Consider the following 21,066-nt stretch of genomic DNA (forward strand, 5'->3'; position numbering starts at 1 on the left):
CCTGGCAACCATACCACTGCTGGTGCCCTTCTGGGCGAGGTCTTAACCCTGCTCTTTTCCCCACAACTAGAATTGCCAACTTTGGGTTGGGAAATTCCTGGAGATTGGGGCGGGAATGGAGCCTGAGGAGAATGATGCTTGGGGAGTGGAGGGAGGTCAGTGGGGTAGACCTCGGATCATTACAGGCCTGGCACCTTCCTGGATTGCCAGCTCCAGATCAGGAAATTCCTGGAGATTTTTGATGGGGTGAATCCTGGGGGGAGGGGGGGTGACATCTGGGAAGGAGAGGGAACTCAGCTAAGTATAATGCCATGCAACCCACCTTCCAAGAAAGCCATTTTCTCCAGGGGAACTGATTTCTGTGACCTGGAGATCAATTGTCATTCCAGGAGACCTCCAGCCACCACCTGGAGGTTGGGTACCCTACTAAGGTTGCCAGCTATGGGTTGGGAAATTCCTGGAGATTTGGGGGTGGAGACTGGGGAGGAATGGGTTATAGGAGGAACCTTAGCAGGGCATAATATCATTGAGTCCACCCTCCAAAGAAGCCATTTGCTCAAGGGGAAATGACCTGTGTTGTCTGGAGATCAGTTGTAATTCCTGGAGATACCCAGGCCGCAGCTGGAAGTTGGCAACCAACAGTCCTGAAGTTTATCTGATCTGGGCTTGATAAGGAAGGTTGGAGGCCCCTGAATACATTTCCCAGCTCAGGCTTGAGAAATTTCTGGAGATTTGGGGGGTGGAGCCTGGAGAGGGCAGGGCTTGGGGAGGGGAGGGGCCTCAGCAGAGTGTAATGCTATAGAGTCCACCTTCTGAGGCAGCCATTTTCTGCAAGGGAACTAATCTCTGCAGCCTGGAAATCAGCTGTAATTCTGGGAGATCTCCAGCTGCCACCTGGAAGTTAGCAACTCTAGCCCTGCAGCTAGGGTTGCCAGCTCCAAGTTGGGAAATTCCTGGAGATCTGGAGGGTGAAACCTGGAGAAACCTGGAGAAAGTGGGGTTGGGGAGGGAAAGGACCTTGGCATGGCATAAGTCCATAGAGTCCATCCCCCAAAGTAGCCATTTTCTCCAGAGAGATCTCCAGCCACTACCTGGAGGCAGGCAACCCTACCTACAGCCCTAGCCCCAGTCCCTGCAGAGGAGTTTGGCCCACTTCAAAAACCTGCTTATAAAAGCTGCTTATAAAAACGTTTGTTTTGTCCTGTTAACGGTCTGCCTGACAAAGCTCCATAAAAACCAATACTGTGGGTACCTTCTAAAATCTCAGAAAGACCATTCCACATAATCAGGGTGCCATCTGAAAAGTCCTGTGAAAATCTGGAAGCAATCAAAAGTTCTGCTGCAGGTGCAGGCTACGGTTCCCAATCCCCCGGTAGTGGCAGGAGATCCCCGGCTCCCAGCATCCACCCCGCCACCGCTCACCTGCCTGGCAGGCGGGAGAGGGAATGTGCAGGGATGGGGCCAGGAAACCCCGCAACATGCTCCTGTGATCTCTGGAGCACCCCTTGTGGTGCCAGACATTGTTGGGGTTTCCACATTTGCTTTTTCACTCTTCCTGCACACTCCGTGTGTTACTTCCTTTCACTACTACTTTTCCACTTTATCTTCTGTTTCCTTTTCAATCTTTTTAGCTTTTCAGTGTCTGACCCATTTTCAGTACCCACCCCCCATCTTCCTTTTCATTCTCATTTTCATCATATGTTTTTCTCCTGGCTGCCAAAATGTCTTTAACCAGCCCTTATCCTTTCTTAATTCCTCACATCTGTATTCTTTCCAGTTTCCCATTTCTTCTGCACCACCTGCATTTGGTTCTGTTTTTTTTTCCTCTGCTGACCTGTCTTGTACATTCTAGGTTTTGGCTGCTTCTTCCAAGAGCCCTTTACTTGTCTCTCCAGTCTTCAACAAGCCAAGTAACTGCTTGGAGCAAAAGCATCTTTACAAGCATCAGCACCAACAAAGTACCAGAAGATCAGGTAGGGGTGACCTCCTATCTAGCATGTTCTGTGCTTTGACAAGGATTCTGGGGCACACCTGTCAAACCTCACAGTGCAGGACAAGGCCTCAAGCTATTCAGTTTCCACTATCTAGCAAGTCACCTTCTCCTCTAGAGCCCTTGCTTGTCCATCCCCACAACCTTGTCCATCAGCTCTCAGGGGTTGCAGTGCTGCCCTGTCCCTGTTACAGAACAAGACGTGCATCATAACAGAAGACAACGCATCATCAGCATCCTGATGAGATCACAGTGACATGTCCACAGGGCCATCCTCCAGTACTCCTGGAAGTTTTGAATGAGTTTCCTATAAACTTGTGGTGGATCAAAGTTGGCACAAAAAGTGTTCTGAGAGGAGGCAAAGAATTCAGGGGGAAACCAGCAGTGTAAACGGAACCAGGGGAGCTGCCATTTGGAGGGCACTTCCAAGGGAGTTATTTGCTCCAGGCTGGATGCTATTGGGAAGCAGTGTTTTCCTCACTTCCTCTTCCATACCTTCTGGTTCCCCCCTTCCGGCAGTCTTTACCAAACCCACTTTGCTACAACAAAGCCTGGATGGCTGCTGTGTGAGCAGGAAAGTCTAAATTTTCCTGGTCCTACCCACACGGCAGCCATTTTTCCTCTGCCCCTGTGGCAGCCATTCTCTGACCCTGTGTGTACCACTGGAGTTTTGTGGGTTTTTTAAAACAGTGATCGACATATCCATACATGCCTATATCGGCAAGTTAATTACCAGTTTTAAAAAACCCTGGGATAAGCCCCCTCAGAGCCAAGCTACAAGTGATGCCTTACACAGGTTGGACACTTGTCAGCTTCCCTCAAGTTTTGATGGGAAATGCAGGCGTCCTGGTTTTACAGCTTGGCTCTCCATTACAGCTGCAAGACCAGGATGCCTACATTTCCCATCAAAACTTGAGGGAAGCTGACAAGTGTCCAACCTGTGTCAGGCGTCACTTGTAGCTTGGCTTTCAGTGACACAGAGAGGGGAAATGGCTGCTGTGGAACAGTAAAATGCATGTAGAAGCCTTGTTGCTGCTTCAGGAAGCCACAGGAGAGCATTGCCAGGTGGGAAAGGTCCAGATCTAACTAGATCTAAGCAATATTTGTCTGTTCCAGTCTTCATTCTCCTGTGGTATAGTTTCGTACTTTGCAGCCACGAATGTTGTACGATGGGCACAGAATGAGATGGAGTCATCCACCCAGCTCCTCCCACACTATATAGCCCCAACTGCTGGCTCTGTTCCAGGATAGTGTTCAGGAATAACTGACCCCAGGGCTTTTTTTCTGGGAAAAGAGGTGGTGGAACTCAGTAGGTCACCCTTGCACGAGAAAACGTAATCTCCCGCATTTATGCCAGCATGTTCCGCAATGTCCTGGCTTCAGGTAAGCCGTGCGGAATCGGCCCTGGTCTTGGGCCAGTCTTTCTATCTCAGCCTTACCTACCTCACAGGGTGGTTGTTGTGAGGATAAAATGGAGGAAGGGAGAATGCTTCTGTAAGCAGCTACACATCTGCACAGTGGAGGGAAAAGGGCTAAATGCATAAATGTTATTTGCAGCATGATTTGGGGAGACTTATTCAAATACTGACTTGTTGGTGTTGCAACTATGTTGGGAGGACTGAAGGTTTCTTCCCATCCTGGAACCGTTACTGAAAGGTTTAAATGTACTGAAGCTATTCAGAGGTCTTATCTCCTTATCCGTGTGGTTGAGATCCCCTAGAAACTTGTTGACAGGACTGAAGGCTTCTCCCTGGCATGGGAATGCTAAGGAAAGGCTCGAATGTAAAGATGATACGCATAGGTCATACTTCCTTATCCGTGTAGTTCAGAACCCTTGCAACTATGTTGAGAGCTCTGAGGGTTTCTCCCCAGTGCTGAAGGGCTTAAATGAAGATATCGAGAGGTCCTCATTGTGTTCAGATGCCTTGAAACCATCTTGACAGGACTGAGGTTTTTTCCCCGAGAACGGGACCGCTGGTGAAAGTATTAAATGGAAGGGAATATTCAGAGGTCTTACCTCCTTCTCTGTGGTGTTCAGATCCTTTGCAACCACGCCGTCAGAACTGAAAAGAGTCCAGTGGCATTTTTAAGACTAACCAACTTTACCGTAGCATAAGCTTTCGAGAACCATAGCTCTCTTCGTCAGATGCATGGAGGGTATGAAGAAACTGGTCAGATATATATGGGTGGTGAGGAGAGGGGGGAGTAGATGCAAATCAGTTTGCTTCTGATGAGATCAGTTTGCTTCTGTTAATGAATTCAGTTACTTCTGATAATGAGATAACCATTTATAATGTCTATTCAATCCAAGTCAGTCAAATTTACATATGAATTCCAATTCAGCAGCTTCCCGCTGGATTTTGTTTTTGAAAGGTGTCTGTTGAACTACAGCGACCTTTAAGTCCTTGATGGAATGTCCTGGTAGATTGAAGTGTTCTCCCACTGGTTTCTGGATGTTGCCATTTTTAATGTCAGATTTGTATCCATTTATTCTTTTGCACAAAGGTTGGCTGGTTTGTCCAATGTACAGAGCAGATGGACATTGTTGGCACATGAGAGCATATATCACGTTGGAGGATGAGCAGCTGTAAGAGCCAGAGATAGTGTAGTTGATGCCATTGGGTCCTGTAATTGTATTCCCTGTGTAGATATAGGGGCAGAGCTGGCATCTGGGTCTGTTGCAGGGCCTGGTACCTGTGCTGGTGACTCTGCTGGCCGATTCATGATTGTGAGTGAGAAGTCGTTTAAGGTTTGGGGGCTGTCTGTAGGCAAGGAGAGGTCTTCCACCCAGGACTTCTGAGAGAGAGGTATCATTTTCCAGGTTGGGTTGTAGCTCACTGATGATACGTTGGATGGGTTTGAGCTGGGAGCTATAGGTGACAACCAGTGGTGTTCTGTTGTTAGTTCCTTTAGGTTTGTCCTGGAGCAGACTGTTTCTGGGTACTAGTCTGGCCCTGTCGATTTGTTTCCTCACTTCATTTGGTGGGTACTGTAGCCCCAAAAATGCTTGTTGTAAATCTCTTAAGTGGGAGTCCCGATCAAGAGCATTGGAGCAGATATGATTGTAACGTACTACTACAGTACAGTTGCTACTACAGACTAACAAAGCTAACTCCTTTGGTTCTATGACAACAGAACTGAAAGCATCGCCCCAAAATAGGTCCGCTGCTGAAGGTTTTAAGTATAAAGAAGATATCCAGAGGTTTTACCTCCTTAACTGTGTGGTTGCGATCCCTTGGAAACATGTTGACAGCACCAAGGGCTTCTCCTCAAATGGGTTTGATTCCCCAGTCCTCCACTTGAAGCCAGGTGGGTGACCTTGGGTCAGTCACAGCTTCTAGCTCTCTCAGCCTCACCCACCTCACAGGGTGTTTTGTTGTGGGGATAATAATGGCATAGTCTGTAAACCACTCTGAGTGGGTGTTAAGTCATCCTGAAGGGCAGTATATAAATCAGATGTTATTATTATTTTTGAGTAAGCCGCATGTTTTGCTTCTTTTCCTCTTACCACATTTCTGAAAGATTAGGAAGCAATTTGAGGGCAGGGTTTCATTTCAAGAAGCAATAGAACCTTAGCTCTGTTCACAAGTTACAGTGAATACACCTACAATCAGTGTACAATATACACTTGATTTTTTTTCTTGACATGTGTGTTGAATAATTCTCATATTACATTCAATACATGAACAGCTGAAGGTGTGGTTGAAAGCAAAGATTGATCCAGGCACTGGTCCCTGGTTTCATTTGTTAAGTAATCGTATGTTGGCTCTTTCTTACAAACAGGGCCAGATCTAGGGTTGCTGGCGCCCAGGGCAACCGTAGTCCGACCCCTTACGCGCGCGCTCCCGGCACAGCATGATGACCCACGCGGTGCGCCAGCGGAGGCAGTGTGCAGGGCTGGGAAGCCACACGTGCCATTTGCCTCCCCGCAGGACAGGGGGCGGCTGACCGCCCCCTGTCCTGCGGGGCAGGCGAATGGTGCGGGCGGCCTCCCAGCCCCCCACACTGCCTTTTGCCTGCCTTGCAGGACAGGGGGCAGGCAGCAAGCCGGCAGCCCCCTGTCCTGTGGGACAGGCGAAAGGCAGCGCAGGGGGCTGGGAGGCTGTCCGCTCTGCCGCCCACGTGCTCCCGGCAGTTGGCAGCTGCTCCCGGCGCCCTCTCCCTGGCGGCGCCGGGGGCAGACTACCCCCCTTCCCCCCCTCGATCCGGCCCTGCTTACAAACATGTACGTGGAAGGCTGGACATCCATCAACCCTAACACTCCAATTTACTTACTGTTTCCCCAATTTTAGACATTTTTCATGTTCTGAACTGCCCTGCGATGCTGACTACTGCAGGAGCCACAAAGTGCTGTGCTAAGCCAGAACCCGCTCGGAGCCAAACGGTCAACGGAAGCACCTTTCGGAGTTCTCTGTCTCCATGGAGACCAGAACCCTGGAACTGTGATCTTGGTGTCAAGGGAGTTTATCATCTGGAGGGAGGGACCGATCTCTGGGACCAGAGGCCATGAACTGAGTTGTTGGAAATCAAGAGGGGAATCACTCTTGCATCCCCAGGTGATGGATGCAAATGGTTTGTTTAAGAGAGAAGCATGGAGGTAAGGAATATGAGTATTTTAGAGCCTTTGCGCTGGATGTGTATTTTCAGTTTTGTACAGCACCTAGCTTAATCAGTTGGGCCGAATCCACACTTCCTTTTTATTTCCGCGTCTTTTTCGCAAGCGATGCGCTGTTCATGCAGATACTCACATGCTTTCCCATTCCGCGTGTTCCCCGCCATCACCGCGCCACAATTGCGCCTTCCTTCCAAATCACGATAATGGCGGAAATCCGTTTTCTCTCTGCCTTTTTTTTTTGCACAGTGCAGAAAGGTCAGTATACCAGTAAACCAACTGTAGAGCAGTGGTTTGCGTGGGAAAAGAAATGGTCACCGGAGCATGCGCATGACACACGGGACCGTTTCCCTACTGTGTCCCGCCATTTTTAAAAGCGCGAGGAGCCAAGCCAAACAATCCTGTATTTCCCACAACGATCATCTCCAGTAAACGGCAGGTGCAGAAAACAAATATATTCCTGAAAGCTTAGGACGCAGGTGGGATATTCTACCACGTGCGGACAGAATGCATCATCTCGTGGTGTCGCGTGGCTGTGCTGCGAAGCATGCCAACCACAATCTGAACCATCATCACAAATATCACACCCTGAGCATCCATGTTGTTAACTACTAAAAGCAGAAAACCACTCTGAGCAGCAGAATTTCCGGACAATGCCTTTAATGTGACAATCTGATTTCAAATTTGCCCGCCATACCAACCAGCCAATTGTTAGAAAGTGGTCTGTGACGAGCAAAAAATGAGCCAATCAAAGATGAGGGGGAGGGTACGTTGCCATTTCTTAAAAGTCGGAATATCGGTATACCAGAAAATTGACCTTTTTTTTAAAAAAAGGGGGGGAAGTGATGTGCGCTGTCAATTCTGACGGCGGAGGATGGAACCGCCTACTGTAACGCTTTACTCAGTGGCGTGTGGAGAAATGATTGCGCCATGAAGACACACTGGAAGGGTGAATGTGATGATGCACAGCATGGTAGCGGAATGAACCCGATTGCCACGACTGCACAAGATAAGCGGATGGTGAGTGAGTGTGGATTCGGCCTTGGCCTTGTTCTTATATTAAATTACTTAAATCCATGACGTTGGTTGACTTTGCCTAAGCTCTGCATCTTGAAGAATGCACATTTTCCTTGTTGCTGATTTTGGCTTGGCTTGGTAAAGAATTTCTTTTCCATTTCTGTAAAAGCCAAGAGTATGCACAGATGTACCAGTTACTCCATTGCTTCTCCAGCATTGCCAGTTAGTATTGCCAGCTTTCCCCTACTGGCTATGCTCCTGTGCCTTGAACTAACAAATACAGAAAAGCAGTGAAGTTTTCCTAGCAGAGAGAAAAAGGATGTGAAATATTTCCAACCCTGTTGAGTTACTGCAGACCAGGATTTGCTAAAGGCAGGGCACAAAAGGTGCGTCAAAAGTTGACGGCTGTAATATGAAGGTGAAATACCAATCCTACCCTTTTATATATAAAGAGGTTCTTCTCCCTTCCACTCAAGACTTTAGGGTTACTCCTGACAGTCAAGAGGTTGGGATGCTTCTGGATCCAGTGAGAAGCAAATCAGCCTTGTCGCTAGGAATGCCTTTTCCAGTTCTGTCCAGCTTGGAAGTCAAGCCTTCTCTTGGATTCAGCTGATCAGGCTGGGCTGATCCATGGAACTGTAGCCTCAAGACAAGATTAATGAAAGGTGCTCTATGCAGGGCTGTAATGAAGACACCTTGGAAACTCCAGTTAATGCAAAATGCAGTGGCTCATTTGTTAACTGGAACAAGATGGACCAAGTAGAGCTTTTAGAATATCTGCATCAGCTGCCAGTGTGTTTCCAGGTTCACATCAAGGTGCTGGTTTTAAGGTCCTACCTGGCCTAAGATTGCCTCTCCCATTATCAGTCAGGGAGAATACTCTGTTTCTTGACAGCATGATTTCCTTCCCCTCTCCTTTGTAAGCATCTGGGGAGCCACAGAGGTGTAGCAGTTTGTGTCAGACTAGGATCTGGGAAATCCAGGTTTGAATCCCCCCTCTGCCATGGAATCTTGCTGGACGACCTTTGGTGAGTCATACCCTCTCACCCTAACCTACCTCACAGGGTAGTTGTGAGGATAAAATGGAGGGCAATTAAGACTATTTTGGAAATGCTCGCCTCAGCCATATGCAATGAGTCAGGATGCAAATGGTCTCCAAATATGCCACTCCTCAGTTAGAGATGGACTCTCGCTTTCCTTCTTTAGCAGGTTTCCCAGATCTTCCCCCTCTATCCTTTTGTTCTGTCTCCTTGCCCCCTCCCCTGTTTCCAGCCTGGCAAGAATCAAGCAGGGGCAGCTATGCTTTTGCAAGGTGAGGCAGCAAGTTGTTCAGGTGCCACCACTTTTCAAGATCACTGAAAATGAAGTGGCAAGCCGGCTCCTCATCAAGCAGAGCCACGAGAGTGTCTTCTCTTCTGAAGAAAAAAGAAATAGAGTTAACAACATTTGGAAATTATCACACTGGGACTTACTTGAGCCCTATGCTGTTTAGATCAATTTGACGTTCATGTATGATTCTTTGATTGTGAAAGGTAAAGGTAGTCCCCTGTGCAAGCACCAAGTCATTACTAACTCATGGGGGACGTTGCATCTCTACATTTTCTTGGCAGACTTTTGTTACGGGGTGGTTTGCCATTGCCTTTCCCAGTCACTTACACTTTACCCCCAGGAAACTGGGTACTCATTTTACCAAGCTTGGAAGGATCGAAGGCTGAGTCAACCTTGAGCTGGCTACCTGAACCTGGCTTCCACCAGAATCGAACTCAGGTCGTGAGCAGAGCTTGGGCTGCAGTACTGCCGCTTACCACTCTGCGCCACAGGGCACAGATTGTACATTGATTTTACATTGTTTCATATTTGCACTATGTTACTTGAAGAGGTCCTTTATGATATGACTGTAATTTTGGCCAATGTTAGTTGTGTTGTTCAAAAGTGAATTTTAGCCTATAATTTAGGATTACATATTATGCTTATTTTGTATATCACAGTGTTTGTAACTTTAATTTTTGAATTTTTATAGTTACCAAGTTACAACCCCTTTGGAGAAAGAAAGGAGGGGTATGGAAATGAAGGAAATAAATAAAATTTTATTTTTATCTTCATACAATTTTATTTATTTACTTCATAAAGTTGATAAAATTTATGAATATGCTTCAATGGCTAAACTAACTACTTACCTACAAAATAGGCCAATAATCAACTTCTGAAAAAAATTGAAGGATTTGATTATTTAGGCTAAATTAATTGATACAGTAGCTTACAGGGAGGGAAGTGAAGAAAAGTGAAGGAGAAATGTTATGTATCTAGGCTCAGGGAAGCCAAATATGTAGTAACTACTTTATGAGCTTAAAGAAATTTAAAGGTACTGCTTGTTTTATTCCCAAGACTTTTGCAAATGTATCATTTATATACTTATTGTATAAATGTATAACCCTCAAATTATTGTTTAATTTAGAATATGTATAACTTTTATACTATGCACTTACTTTATTCTATTTTCTTTCAATAAAATTCTTAAAAAATAAAATTTGAGTATCAGTGAAAAAGATAGACTATAAATATGTGTGTTATGTGCTGTAAAATCACCTCCAACCTGTGGAGACCCTATGTATGAAAGACCTCCAAAAAGTCCTATCATTAACAGACTTGCTCAGATCTTGCAAATTGGAGGGTCTTGCTTCTTTTATTGAGTCAACTCATTTCATTTTGGGTCTCCCTCTTTTCCTACTGCCTTCCACTTTTTCCCAGTATTATTGACTTTTCTTGTCTTCTCATGATGTGACCAAATTACAATAGCCTCATTTTGTCCTTTTATCTTAATGGAGAAAGAGCAAAAGACATTTGTATGTTGCTTTAGGTGCCCATTGAGGAGGAAATTGGGATATATACCTAAATAAAATATCTATGCGCAAGGCTGACTGCGGTTTCGGTGCAAGCTTCTACCACCACAAACTGGGTCGCTTGTGAGCTGCCACCACAGGGCTCCTTTCCCTTATTTTCAGCGCAAGAGAAAACAGAAGCACCCGCCTAGGTTTTAAGAGGCTGTTTTGCCCAAACCCACGAGGGAAACGCTCCCCGTTGCCATGTAAACTCCGCCCTCTGCGGGGCGCCAGCCTAAACACCACTCGGGGGCGGCCGCTCCCGCTTCAAATCTCTATGGTTCCAGGCCCTTTTTCCGTCGCTTTGCCCGTCTGAAAGAGACCGGAAGTGCTCTTGAGCCGCTGTTACGCGCTTCCTCTCTTCGGCCTCCATCCGGGAGCGACTGCCAAGACGTCCCGAGCGGCGCCAGAGCCCGCGCGGTGAGTTCCGCAGGCATGGTGGGCCCGGCGCTGGCTGCCTCCCCGGCCGGGGGCGTCGCGCTGGAGAACGCCAACCCGCTCATCTACCGGCGCCAGGGCGAGCGGCCGGTGACGGCGCGGGAGGAAGACGACGAGCTGCCCGACGCCATCGACGACCGCGAGATCTTCGATATCCTTGGGAAGGGGCTTGGAGAGGCCCGGCCTCAGCACCGCGGAGCTGCCTCGGAGGGGCCGGCCTGCTTCACAGGGTTGTCTTGAGGGAGGAAAAATGAAACTAGCGGGGCGACCGAGGGCCACTGTGTGGCACTCAGCCTCGCCTACCTCAAAGGGCTGTTGTGAGGATGCAGAATGGAGGCGTGGGGGAGCCCATTCTGCCTTACTAGGTGATCCTGAGCCTGTCGCTTTCTGTGGCCGTCGTTAGGAGGAGAGCATGGAGGAGAATCACGCACTAAGAGCATGAGAAGAGGCTCGCTGGATGAGACCAGTGGTCGTCCATCCAGTCCAGAATGACACAGTGGCCAACCAGTGGCTCTGGAGGGCCAAAAAAACAACAGAGAGGCAGAGGCCCTTCCTTGCTGCTGCCGCCTCCCAGCACTGAGGTTCAGAGATTGACTGCCTCTGAATGTGGAGGTTTCCTTTAGTGGCCATTGACAGGCCTAGGGTCGCCAGCCTCCAGGTGGTAAAACTACAAACCTCCACCGAGGAAATACCACAATTAAAGCATGAACAGTTTATCATAGAATTTAATAGACTCCGTGTGCTAAAGTGCTCTTAGTGAAAACCCCCAATATCTTTTCAAATACAATAAATACCTATAAATATTCCAATTTACTAAGAAGTTATTCAATAAATACAGTCCAATAATACAGCAGTTAACATCAAATATGCCCTTATTTACAAGTCCCTTTAACCAACAAGGTAGGTGTGTAATAGATGAACCAACACGTAAATCTGATAAGTGCTCTTATCTTCTTTTTTGGTGGTGCCAGCCCCAGGTGGTGATGGGAGATCTCAGAACTACAACTGATCTCCAGGCAACGGTGATCAGTTCCCCTGGAGAAAATGGCAACTTGGGGGGCGGGGATTTCTATGGCATTATACCCTGCTAAGGTCCCTCCCCAAACCCTGCCCTCTCTAAGCTCCACCTCTCAAATCTCCAGGAATTGCACAACCTGGAGTTGACAACCTTAGATAGACCCCATCCTTCATGACTGTCTAATCCCCTTTTAAAGGTCTCTGCCATCACTATATCTTCTGGCAGCAACTTCCACTTTTTATCACCTGTTGGTTAAATAAGTATTTCTTTTCGTCCATCCTGAAACTGAAGGGGTGGGACAAAAATGATATAATTTAAAAAAAATCTTGGAAGGGGGTTCAGCCCCACCACACAGCCCTTGTGGTGGTGTGATCTACAGGCAAGGCCTTGAGCTGCAACACCTCTTATCTGAGAAATTAAAGGAACATGGATTATGCCCAATATGCAGAGTTGCCAATCTCCAGGTTTGTCCTGGAGTTGTCTCAGAATTGCTACCTATCTACTGCCACAGAGATGTTTTCCATATGGAGAAAATAGGAGCTTCAGATGGCAGGTTCTATGGCGTTACATTGTGGCTGAGTTGCTCCTTCTCCCCAAACCTTACCTAGGCATCATCTTCAAATCTCCAAAAATTTCCCAAGCCAGAATTGGCATCCCTTACTAACATACTATTTTTCCAGTGTTATAGGGGGCCAGACAAGCATTTAGGGCATGGGCTCAGTTCCCTGCTCAGTCACTACTGCTGGCTCTTCCCTCTAGCAGAAGGAGCCTTTAGAGCATCTTGCATCATTGAAAGACTCCTTCCACAGGAGGAAAGCATCTATCCTAGCAGAACAGTTTCACAGGATCCAGCCTGTTATGTCATGTCTTTTCCCCAGAACCAAGTGCTCTTTACTAGTCAAGTGCTTTTCCTTTACTTTTTTTTTACATCTCATTCGGTCCATCAATGACCCGGAACATCCCTTAACGTTGGAAGAGCTAAATGTTGTGGAACAAGTTCGTGTCAAAGTAAGTATGGCCTTGCCTTGTCCTCTGCAGTTGCCTCATTGTTCTGCCAGAGATGCACTGAAAAATCTGAAAGCCTTCTGCAAACTTCTGCAACTGAGATCATTAACTGGAAAAGGTCAACTTTTATTTCAGCTTCTGCCCACATGCCTGGCTGTGCTGTTTCCCCTACCTCACTGTCCTCTGTCTGGCTGTGGTAGGGGACAGAATGCTGAACGTAGTGATTTGAATTCCTTAAGAAGTCATCTTGGACCTTTGGAGGTAACCTTTGGGAGATAAGGGACTGAACAGAAGTGAAGGGGGATTCTTCTCAAGTAATCAGATGTACGAATGCAGTCAGTAAGATGCGTCTGAAGAAACCAGCTAATTTCTTTTCCACTTGACCTGGTTAAACAGTCAACTGTTCTGTAAGTCTTGTACTTAAGGGGAAAATGTTTCTCTTAACAGGTGAACGATGCAGAAAGTACTGTTTCGGTGGAGTTCACTCCCACCATTCCTCACTGCAGCATGGCAACGCTGATTGGCCTTTCGATCAAAGTGAAGCTGATTAGATCCCTCCCTGAAAGGTTTAAGGTGAGCATGTATGAATGTTTAAAAGAGCAAAAGTGGAAGGACGTTTCAGAATGCCTTAGCAAATGCTTATTGGCGTGTGTGTTGCAAAGCTCTTGAAGAAGCCCAGGTGCGGAAGGAAAGGTTGGAAAGGAAATGAGAATTTTGCAGGAGAAAAGGCTTCCAGGAGCCTGGTTGCCTTTGTAAGAAACATGATTCTCACCGCTACATGCTAGAAACGGGTTTGCTTGAGACAGTGATGGGCAGAGAAAAACACTGCTTTGGAATGTGGGCGAAGATTTTCCAGCTGCTGAATATATTGCCATCTGAAAGGAGTAAAGGTCAAACAGGACCCATAAATACATCAGGGAAGTCTGAGCAGAGAGCTCAGTCGTCTATGCTGTGGAACTGTAATGGGAATATAGATTAGATTACAATATACTCTTGTTATACACATGTATTCTAGTGAAATGTGTATGAACTTCTAAGTAGTTTGTCAACAGGTTGTATAACAACAACAACACAGATGTTCCTTTGATCTTTGACAACCAATTAAAAGTAGTGGACAGTAGTAGACAAATGATTCTTTAATTACTAGAATGGACCAATCGTAACCTGCTCACTTACCTTTTTGTCAGCTTCTAAAGATTTATGAAGTTTATCTTGCACCTGCACTATGGCTTCACTTTTGGCTTTGTATGTCACATGATTGAAAATCTGGAGACTCAGCTAAATCTATGACCAATCATATTTTTTATATTGTTGACACGTGTGAAAGATCTTAGATTTCTCAGTAGAAAGGTAAAGGTAGTCCCCTGTGCAAGCACTGAGTCATTACTGACCCACGAGGGGACGTTGCATCACGACATTTTCTTGACAGACTTTTGTTATGGGGTGGTTTGCCATTGCCTTCCCCAGCCATCTACACTTTATCCCCAGGAAACTGGGTACTCATTTTACCAACCTGGGAAGGATGGAAGGCTAAGTCAACCAACCTTGAGCTGGCTACCTGAACCCGGCTCCTGCCGGGATCGAACTCAGTTCATGATCAGAGCTTGGACTGCAGTACTGCAGCTTACCACTCTGCGCCCCGGGGCTCTATTCTCAGTAGATAGCACATGCCAATTAGTATAAAAGATGCCATCCAGATAAGAGATTAAGGTTTTGATGAAGGAAATCACACGAAGATTAGGTAAGAAATGTATTTGTCTGTGTGCTTATTGAAAATTCAATGCATTTCATAATAGATCTGATTTTAGGTTTATTCGAGAGATGTTAGGAGAGTTAATCCTTATTGCATGTTCTTGTTCATGATCTATAGATTTCACATTTTATATTTTAGTATCTTGCTTAATGTAAAAGATTAGCATATACTTCAGTAAAGAATAAACAATAAACTGTAAAAGAAGTCTACATGCCTTAATGGAAAACATGAAAACAAGAACTCTTATAAATTATTTGTAACAGGTTGTTTAAATAAAGATTTCTGTTTTTAAGTCTCCTTATCTAAAGCCCTCTGAGCTGTTCAAAGTTGGGACATAAACCTCAGAACTAGGTGGTTTGGAAGCTTTAATGAGACACAGATCAAACATTCCAGTACAGAACATGCAGACGTGTTTCAAAGTTTCTTAAAACCTGCAGACCAGGGGGCACCTTAAAGACTAACAATGGCCTTTTTCACACTGCTTACCAGCCACAGAACATCGCATCAAGCTCCCAGAACGATAGCATCTTCCTGGCATGATTTCGCATGAGAAATCATGTCATCCTGGCGTGATATTGTGCGAGAACTAGGAGCTTGGCGCGATGTTCCCTGGCCAGTAAGCAGTGTGAAAACGTCCAATGTTTATTCCAACGTGAGTTTTTGTGAGTCACACAACTCACTTCTTCAGATGCTGTGAGATTAAGTGAGCTCTATCTCACGAAAACTTATGCGGGAATAACAGTGCAATCCTATGTAGAGTTACTCCAGTCTAAGCCCATTGACTTCAGTGGGCTTAGACTGGAGTGACTCTGAGTAGGATTGCACAGTAAATGATGTTAGTCTAAGGTGCCCAGTGGACGTTTTTTATTTTGCTACAGTAGACTTAACATGGCTGGAATGATCCAATATCCTTGACAGCTTCTAGGCAGATGCATAGCCTTCACTGTTGAAAACGTCAAAAATTTCTGCTCAAGTATTCTGTCTTGTCTCTGGAGTTTTCCAGTGGGGGTGGGGGTGAGGATGGATGATAATACTTGGCCCAGTTGATTCGGCTTTCTCTGCTTCTGCACATTCCTTACTGCTCAATGGATAACACACACACACACGGAAGAAAAGAAAAATTCACACCAGAAGCAAAAAGAAGGTATGAGCCCATTACCCCATGCCTGAGATGTCCAGGCAGGTCTCAGGCTCCGTTTGCTTACTGCTTAAGAAGGGGCGTGGGTGATACAGGGTCCTCGGGACAAGCTGGAGGAGATTGCTCTTTGACTGTGTGACGACAAGAGGCCTGCAAAAACCTGACCAGAATGGGGGCGTTGTGGGCAGTGTGCATTGCGAGAGAAGTGGGGGGCCTACCTTGAAACTGAACTCCCATGATGGAGATAATTTCAGGTGGGCAGCCACGTTAGACTGCAGTAGAAAAGAGTTTTGGGTCCAGTAGCACCTTAAAGACCAACTAGATTTTCAGGGTATGAACTTTCAAGAGTCAAAGCTCCCTTAATCAGATACCAAAAAATTCAAAAAAACAGTGGGAGAACATTTTAATCTTCCAGGACATTCCATCACTGACCTAAGAGTAGCAGTGCTCAGGCAGAGAAATTTTAAAGGAGAATTACAACGTGCAATTGCTAAAAATGGGTTTATTTGCAAATTTCGGAACAATGGAGCCTCCCAGGGTTGAATTGGGGTTTTCTTGCATTACAGATACTGATTTTCTGAACTTTGCACCCCAGCACATTTGGAACAGTGGAGCCTCCCAGGGTTGAATGAAGACGTTGGGTTTTTCTTGCGTTACTAATTTTCTGAACTTTGCATCCCTGCTGTCATGCTAATTACAACATGTGTGATAGCTAGCTTCCTGACACTCTTTAATTTGCAATACCCCTCCCACCTTCTGCTTGGATTAGAAAGACTTCTACCTTTTTCCACTCCCTGTATCTGGTGAAGCGAGATTTGACTCTTGCCTGGAAAGCTAGTTGGTTGTTAAGATGCTACTGGACCTTAATCTTGCCCCACTGTGGACTCATTGTTAGGGTGGCAACCTCTGTCTGCAGAGTGGCGCATCGAGTGGAAAACCTGACAAGGAAATTCCAAAGCCTTTGATTCAAAAGTAAAAATCATGAAAATCTGCTCAGTTCGTACAGTTTATTCAATTACAATAATCCGTCTCCAGAAATAAACTGGGCTTGTGGCTTCAAACTTTTGAGTGTTTTTGGACACAATCTTGTTACTTGCAGGGTTTCCTCAGTATCTTCAGCTTTGTTAAAAAGTGACAGTTTCTTCCAAGAAATCATCAGCAAAATCCCAGGACATACATAAGAAAAGGAAAATCCTGGTTTCCTAATCATTTGGAAAAATGGTTGCCTTGGTGTTCTGTAATCTGAATTTAAGAGTGTGTTTCACTGACAAAGAAGAAAACCTGGTCTTTGGTTTTTGCTAGCCTAGTGGGATCAATGGGGTTACTTCTTGATTTTCCTTTCCCATCCAGGTAGATGTCCACATAACACCTGGAACCCACACCTCTGAGCATGCAGGTGAGTCTGGGTTCCACTGAAGGTGCAACAGATGGCCAAATTACCGCATTTTAGCTGACTGTTCCTACAGTCCTGGTATAAGTAACAAAGTATATAGCAAAAAAGACTGGTCGTCTTTCAGGCAAGCTTCAGGGGGTTTGGAAGGTTTCCTAAAAAGGTAGTTCTGTGACTCCAGTCCCTTAACCCAGTGGATCAAGGTACAGCAGGTTCAAATTGCAAAGAGGTAGATTTGGTTTCAAGGGAGAATGGTTGCCGCCACCTCAGATGACACGTTGCTGAGGGTATCAGCTGAAATTTTGATTTCGTCATCTGTGTTGCCATTTGTATATTCTTAAATCATGTATTTTTTCATTCTACTCTTCCTCCAAGGATCTTTGGATGGCAACAACAACCTAGTAAGGCTGAGAGCTAGTGAGCTTCAGGGCGGGGTAGGGGACTGTGCCCAGAAATCCATGACTTGATCGACTATGCTACATTAACAGCTCTGTGGCTACTCTTGAGTAGTTTTAAAAATAGAACATAGAGATTGGTAACCTCTGCTGCTTGCAAAGTATTCATACTTCTTTTAGTCTTTGGACTTTGAGAATGCCACAGAGGCTCAGGAGCTAGGGTTTTCTGGGGTGAGGGAGCTCTTTTCTACCACGAGGAACAGCCTGTGTTGATTTCCCATTAAGCTGGATGTCAAATAGAAATTAGCATCAAATTACACTGCCTTTTGCAAATTACACTGCCTTTTATTGCTGCTATTAAGACATTGGAAAACCATGTAATTATTTAAAAGAGTAGCTTCACTGGAAGCATTGGCTATAGCCCTGTTCCTGGGGCAAGCAAAAAACCAGTTTTTTCATGCAGGCAGGCAGAGTCCTTGCAGACTGCAGTAGTTGGGGGATTTCTTGTTTGCTTGGATTGTTGATGTTCTGTGTCCCTAAAATTTGGAGGGAGATACTAATTTGGAAGGACCGGTTTACAAGATTGCACAAATGAAGTCAGCCACCTGGGGTAGAAACTGGTAGGACATCTTTCCTGGGTAGTTTTCCTGGAATGCGTGAACTATCCTTTGCAAGGGGAAGGGATGGCACGCACTAACCTGATGGTTGCTACACAAAAGCAATGCTGAGTGTCTTTATTAACCTGCCTTTGAACCGTTTCCTCCAGTGAACAAGCAGTTGGCTGACAAAGAGAGAGTTGCGGCTGCCTTGGAAAATGCCCATTTGCTGGAAGTGGTGAACCAGTGCTTGTCAGGAAGACCTTGATGCAACGTCTCCCACCTGGCTGTAGTCTTACTCATTTTGTATATAAGAGGCTATCATTGTATGCATGCTTAAGTTTTTAAAAATGTTTTCGTAAAGGCAAGGCCTTGTCACTGCTTTAAGGAAACTGATTTAAAAGGAAATGTGAATTGGAAACACATACTGTTGAAACAGAGTGTCTTTTCTGGGCCTGAAATAAAGGAACGGATCTTATGGCACTCATTCATATTTATTCCTTCAGAGAGCTGCTGTAGCACAGTGGTTAAGTGGTTTGGCTGCAAATCAGCACTCTACCAGTTCTAATCCCACTATTGCCATGAGCTTAGCAGGTGGCCTTGGGTCAGCCCCTCCTCTCAGCCCTGCTCCCCAGCTGTAATGTGAGAATAATAACACTAATTTATTCACTGCTGTGGTTGGAACATTAATCTGTCTAGAAGAGCAGTATATAAGCACAGTATTTATTTAAAGAGGTGGTTGAATGTGCCTGATTTAGCCCCATTTATCACACGTGCAGCATCACCACCATCTCTGGCTGGCATCGTCTATAATGAACAAAAAAAATCTGCAGCATTTCAATTTAGATGTGACTAACTTATCTCAAATCTTATTTTAAATTTCTGTACTTGTGGCTCCCCCCAATACAACAACTAAGCCCACCAAGGACAGCAGTGATGATTTTATAGACATTTGTCTAACATGCGAGGTCTTAAAAGCTGGGAATCTGCCACTGTCCAGGAGCTGGTACGGGCCTGTAGCTTCATTCCACAAAGGCACATGCAACAGAGTAAATCTGCATCTGTGCTTCTGTCAGGTTCCTTGGTAAGCGGAACACTGCTCTAGAAGAACATTCAGCAGAACTCGAGGCGGAGGGAGGGACCTCTGCTTATGGAACTGGTGTGTATGTGAAATGTCAGCTACCTTGTGTTGCAAGGTGTGTGTGTGTGAAATGTCAGTTGCAATGGGTAGGGGCACTAGAAACTTGTTGGGGTAGGGGAGGACACCTGTCCTTTCAGTATTACAGGCAAACAATAGGTGGGAAAGTTAAGGAAAGGGGTCTAGGGTAGAGTAGAGGCTGTTGTCTTGTGAAGGCATGCTTCCCATACTATTTCAATGCAAAGAGGTTCACTGTCATAATTTAAACAGGATGCTTCACATTTGTTGCTTTTCTCTCCCTCCCAAGCACAATGAGAGCAGAGAAGCATCTTTATTGAAAGGATTAATATTCTTTTTTTTTTTAACACCAATCACACGAAAGGACAGATGGTTTGGAACAAGCAGCGTGGAAACAAAACGGAGAGGTTGAAAATGGCAGTTGGACACGTTCTAGGGCAAACAGTTAAGTTGTTCAACTCCTGCAAAGGCCAGGCCCCGGGGTAGGGGGTAGGGTCATCAATAATTTTTAGCAGGGGTCATTTCGTAGAAAAAGGGCTGCAGGAAATCATGAGCATAACTCATTAGCATATGCCGCGCACCTTGATCATGCTGAAATGGCCAGGATTTGGCTGCTGTCAGACAGAGGAGTGTTCCCCCACCTGGCAGTGGTCCAATCAGGACCGTTTTGGCCCCAATCCAGGCCAAAACATGCCCAAAAGGGTTCAAAATGGCCGATTTCAGCATGTTTTGGCCTGGATCGGGCCCAAAATGGCCCTGACCGGGTCAGTGCTGGGCAGGGGAGGGGTCCCGCGCCCGCCACCAACCCAATCCTGGCTGTTTCGGTCCTGATCCTGGTTGAAATGGGCTCCAAATGGCCACTTGGGCCCGGATCAGGGCCGAACCAGTCTGGGCCAGGTCAGTGCCAGGCAGGGGAAGGTTCTCCCGCCCGGCACCGACCCAATCCTGGCCATTCTGGCCCCGATCCCATCGGAAATGGGGCCAAAATGGCCATTTTCAGGCCGGATTGGGCCCAAAATGGCTGGGACTAGGTTGGTGCCAGGTGGGGGAGGCTTCCCCCATCCGGCACCAACCTGATCCAGGCCGTTTCGGTCCCAAACCCGGCAGAAAACAGCCCAAAGTGGCCATTTTGGGCCCGTTTCGGCTCAGATCAGGGCCAAAACGGCCGGGACCAGGTCGATCCTTAGCGGGGCACCAGGCTGATCTGGGCCCCTTCAGCCCCGATCCGGGCCAAAATGGGCCCAAAATGACAAAAAAAGGCCAGTTTGCGCCCGTTTTGGCCTGGATCAGGTCGGTGAGAGGCAGGGGTAGCCTCCCCCGCCCACCATGGACCCGGTCCCAGCTGTTTCGGCCCCAATCCTGGCTGTCTCAGTCTGCCGAAACAGGCCTTTTTGGGCCCATTTTGACCCAAAACGGCCGGAACCCGGGTCAGTGCTGGGAGGGCACCAACCCAATACGGGCCAAAACGGGCCAAAAATGGCCATTTTTGCTTTCTGACACAGGGTGGTGGGTGCAACTCAAAATGGCTACCACAGGAGGCGACGCCAGCCACAAAACACCTAGGAGTAAGGTTATGCATAAATCTCATAGTAACTTCAACATTTCAGGCTGATTAACAGAACGTCTTTGAAAATGAAAGTGTTTAAAAAATGGTCTTGCATACACATAGTTTACCTTCA

General features: G+C 46.3%; 1 protein-coding gene across 1 annotated transcript; it reads left to right on the top strand.

The window, feature by feature from the left end:
• Nucleotides 1-10,852: 10,852 nt before the first annotated feature.
• On the top strand, nt 10,853-18,709 carry CIAO2B (cytosolic iron-sulfur assembly component 2B). The gene is made up of 5 exons (XM_055000167.1): nt 10,853-11,087; nt 12,883-12,962; nt 13,407-13,532; nt 17,201-17,246; nt 18,402-18,709. The coding sequence occupies exons 1-5, from the start codon at nt 10,934-10,936 to the stop codon at nt 18,497-18,499; spliced, it is 504 nt and encodes a 167-aa protein (XP_054856142.1). The 5' UTR covers nt 10,853-10,933; the 3' UTR covers nt 18,500-18,709.
• The last annotated feature ends 2,357 nt before the right edge of the window (nt 18,710-21,066 follow it).

This window comes from Eublepharis macularius, chromosome 16, assembly GCF_028583425.1.
Source record: "Eublepharis macularius isolate TG4126 chromosome 16, MPM_Emac_v1.0, whole genome shotgun sequence".
In the NCBI taxonomy this organism is placed as follows: Eukaryota; Metazoa; Chordata; class Lepidosauria; order Squamata; family Eublepharidae; genus Eublepharis; species Eublepharis macularius.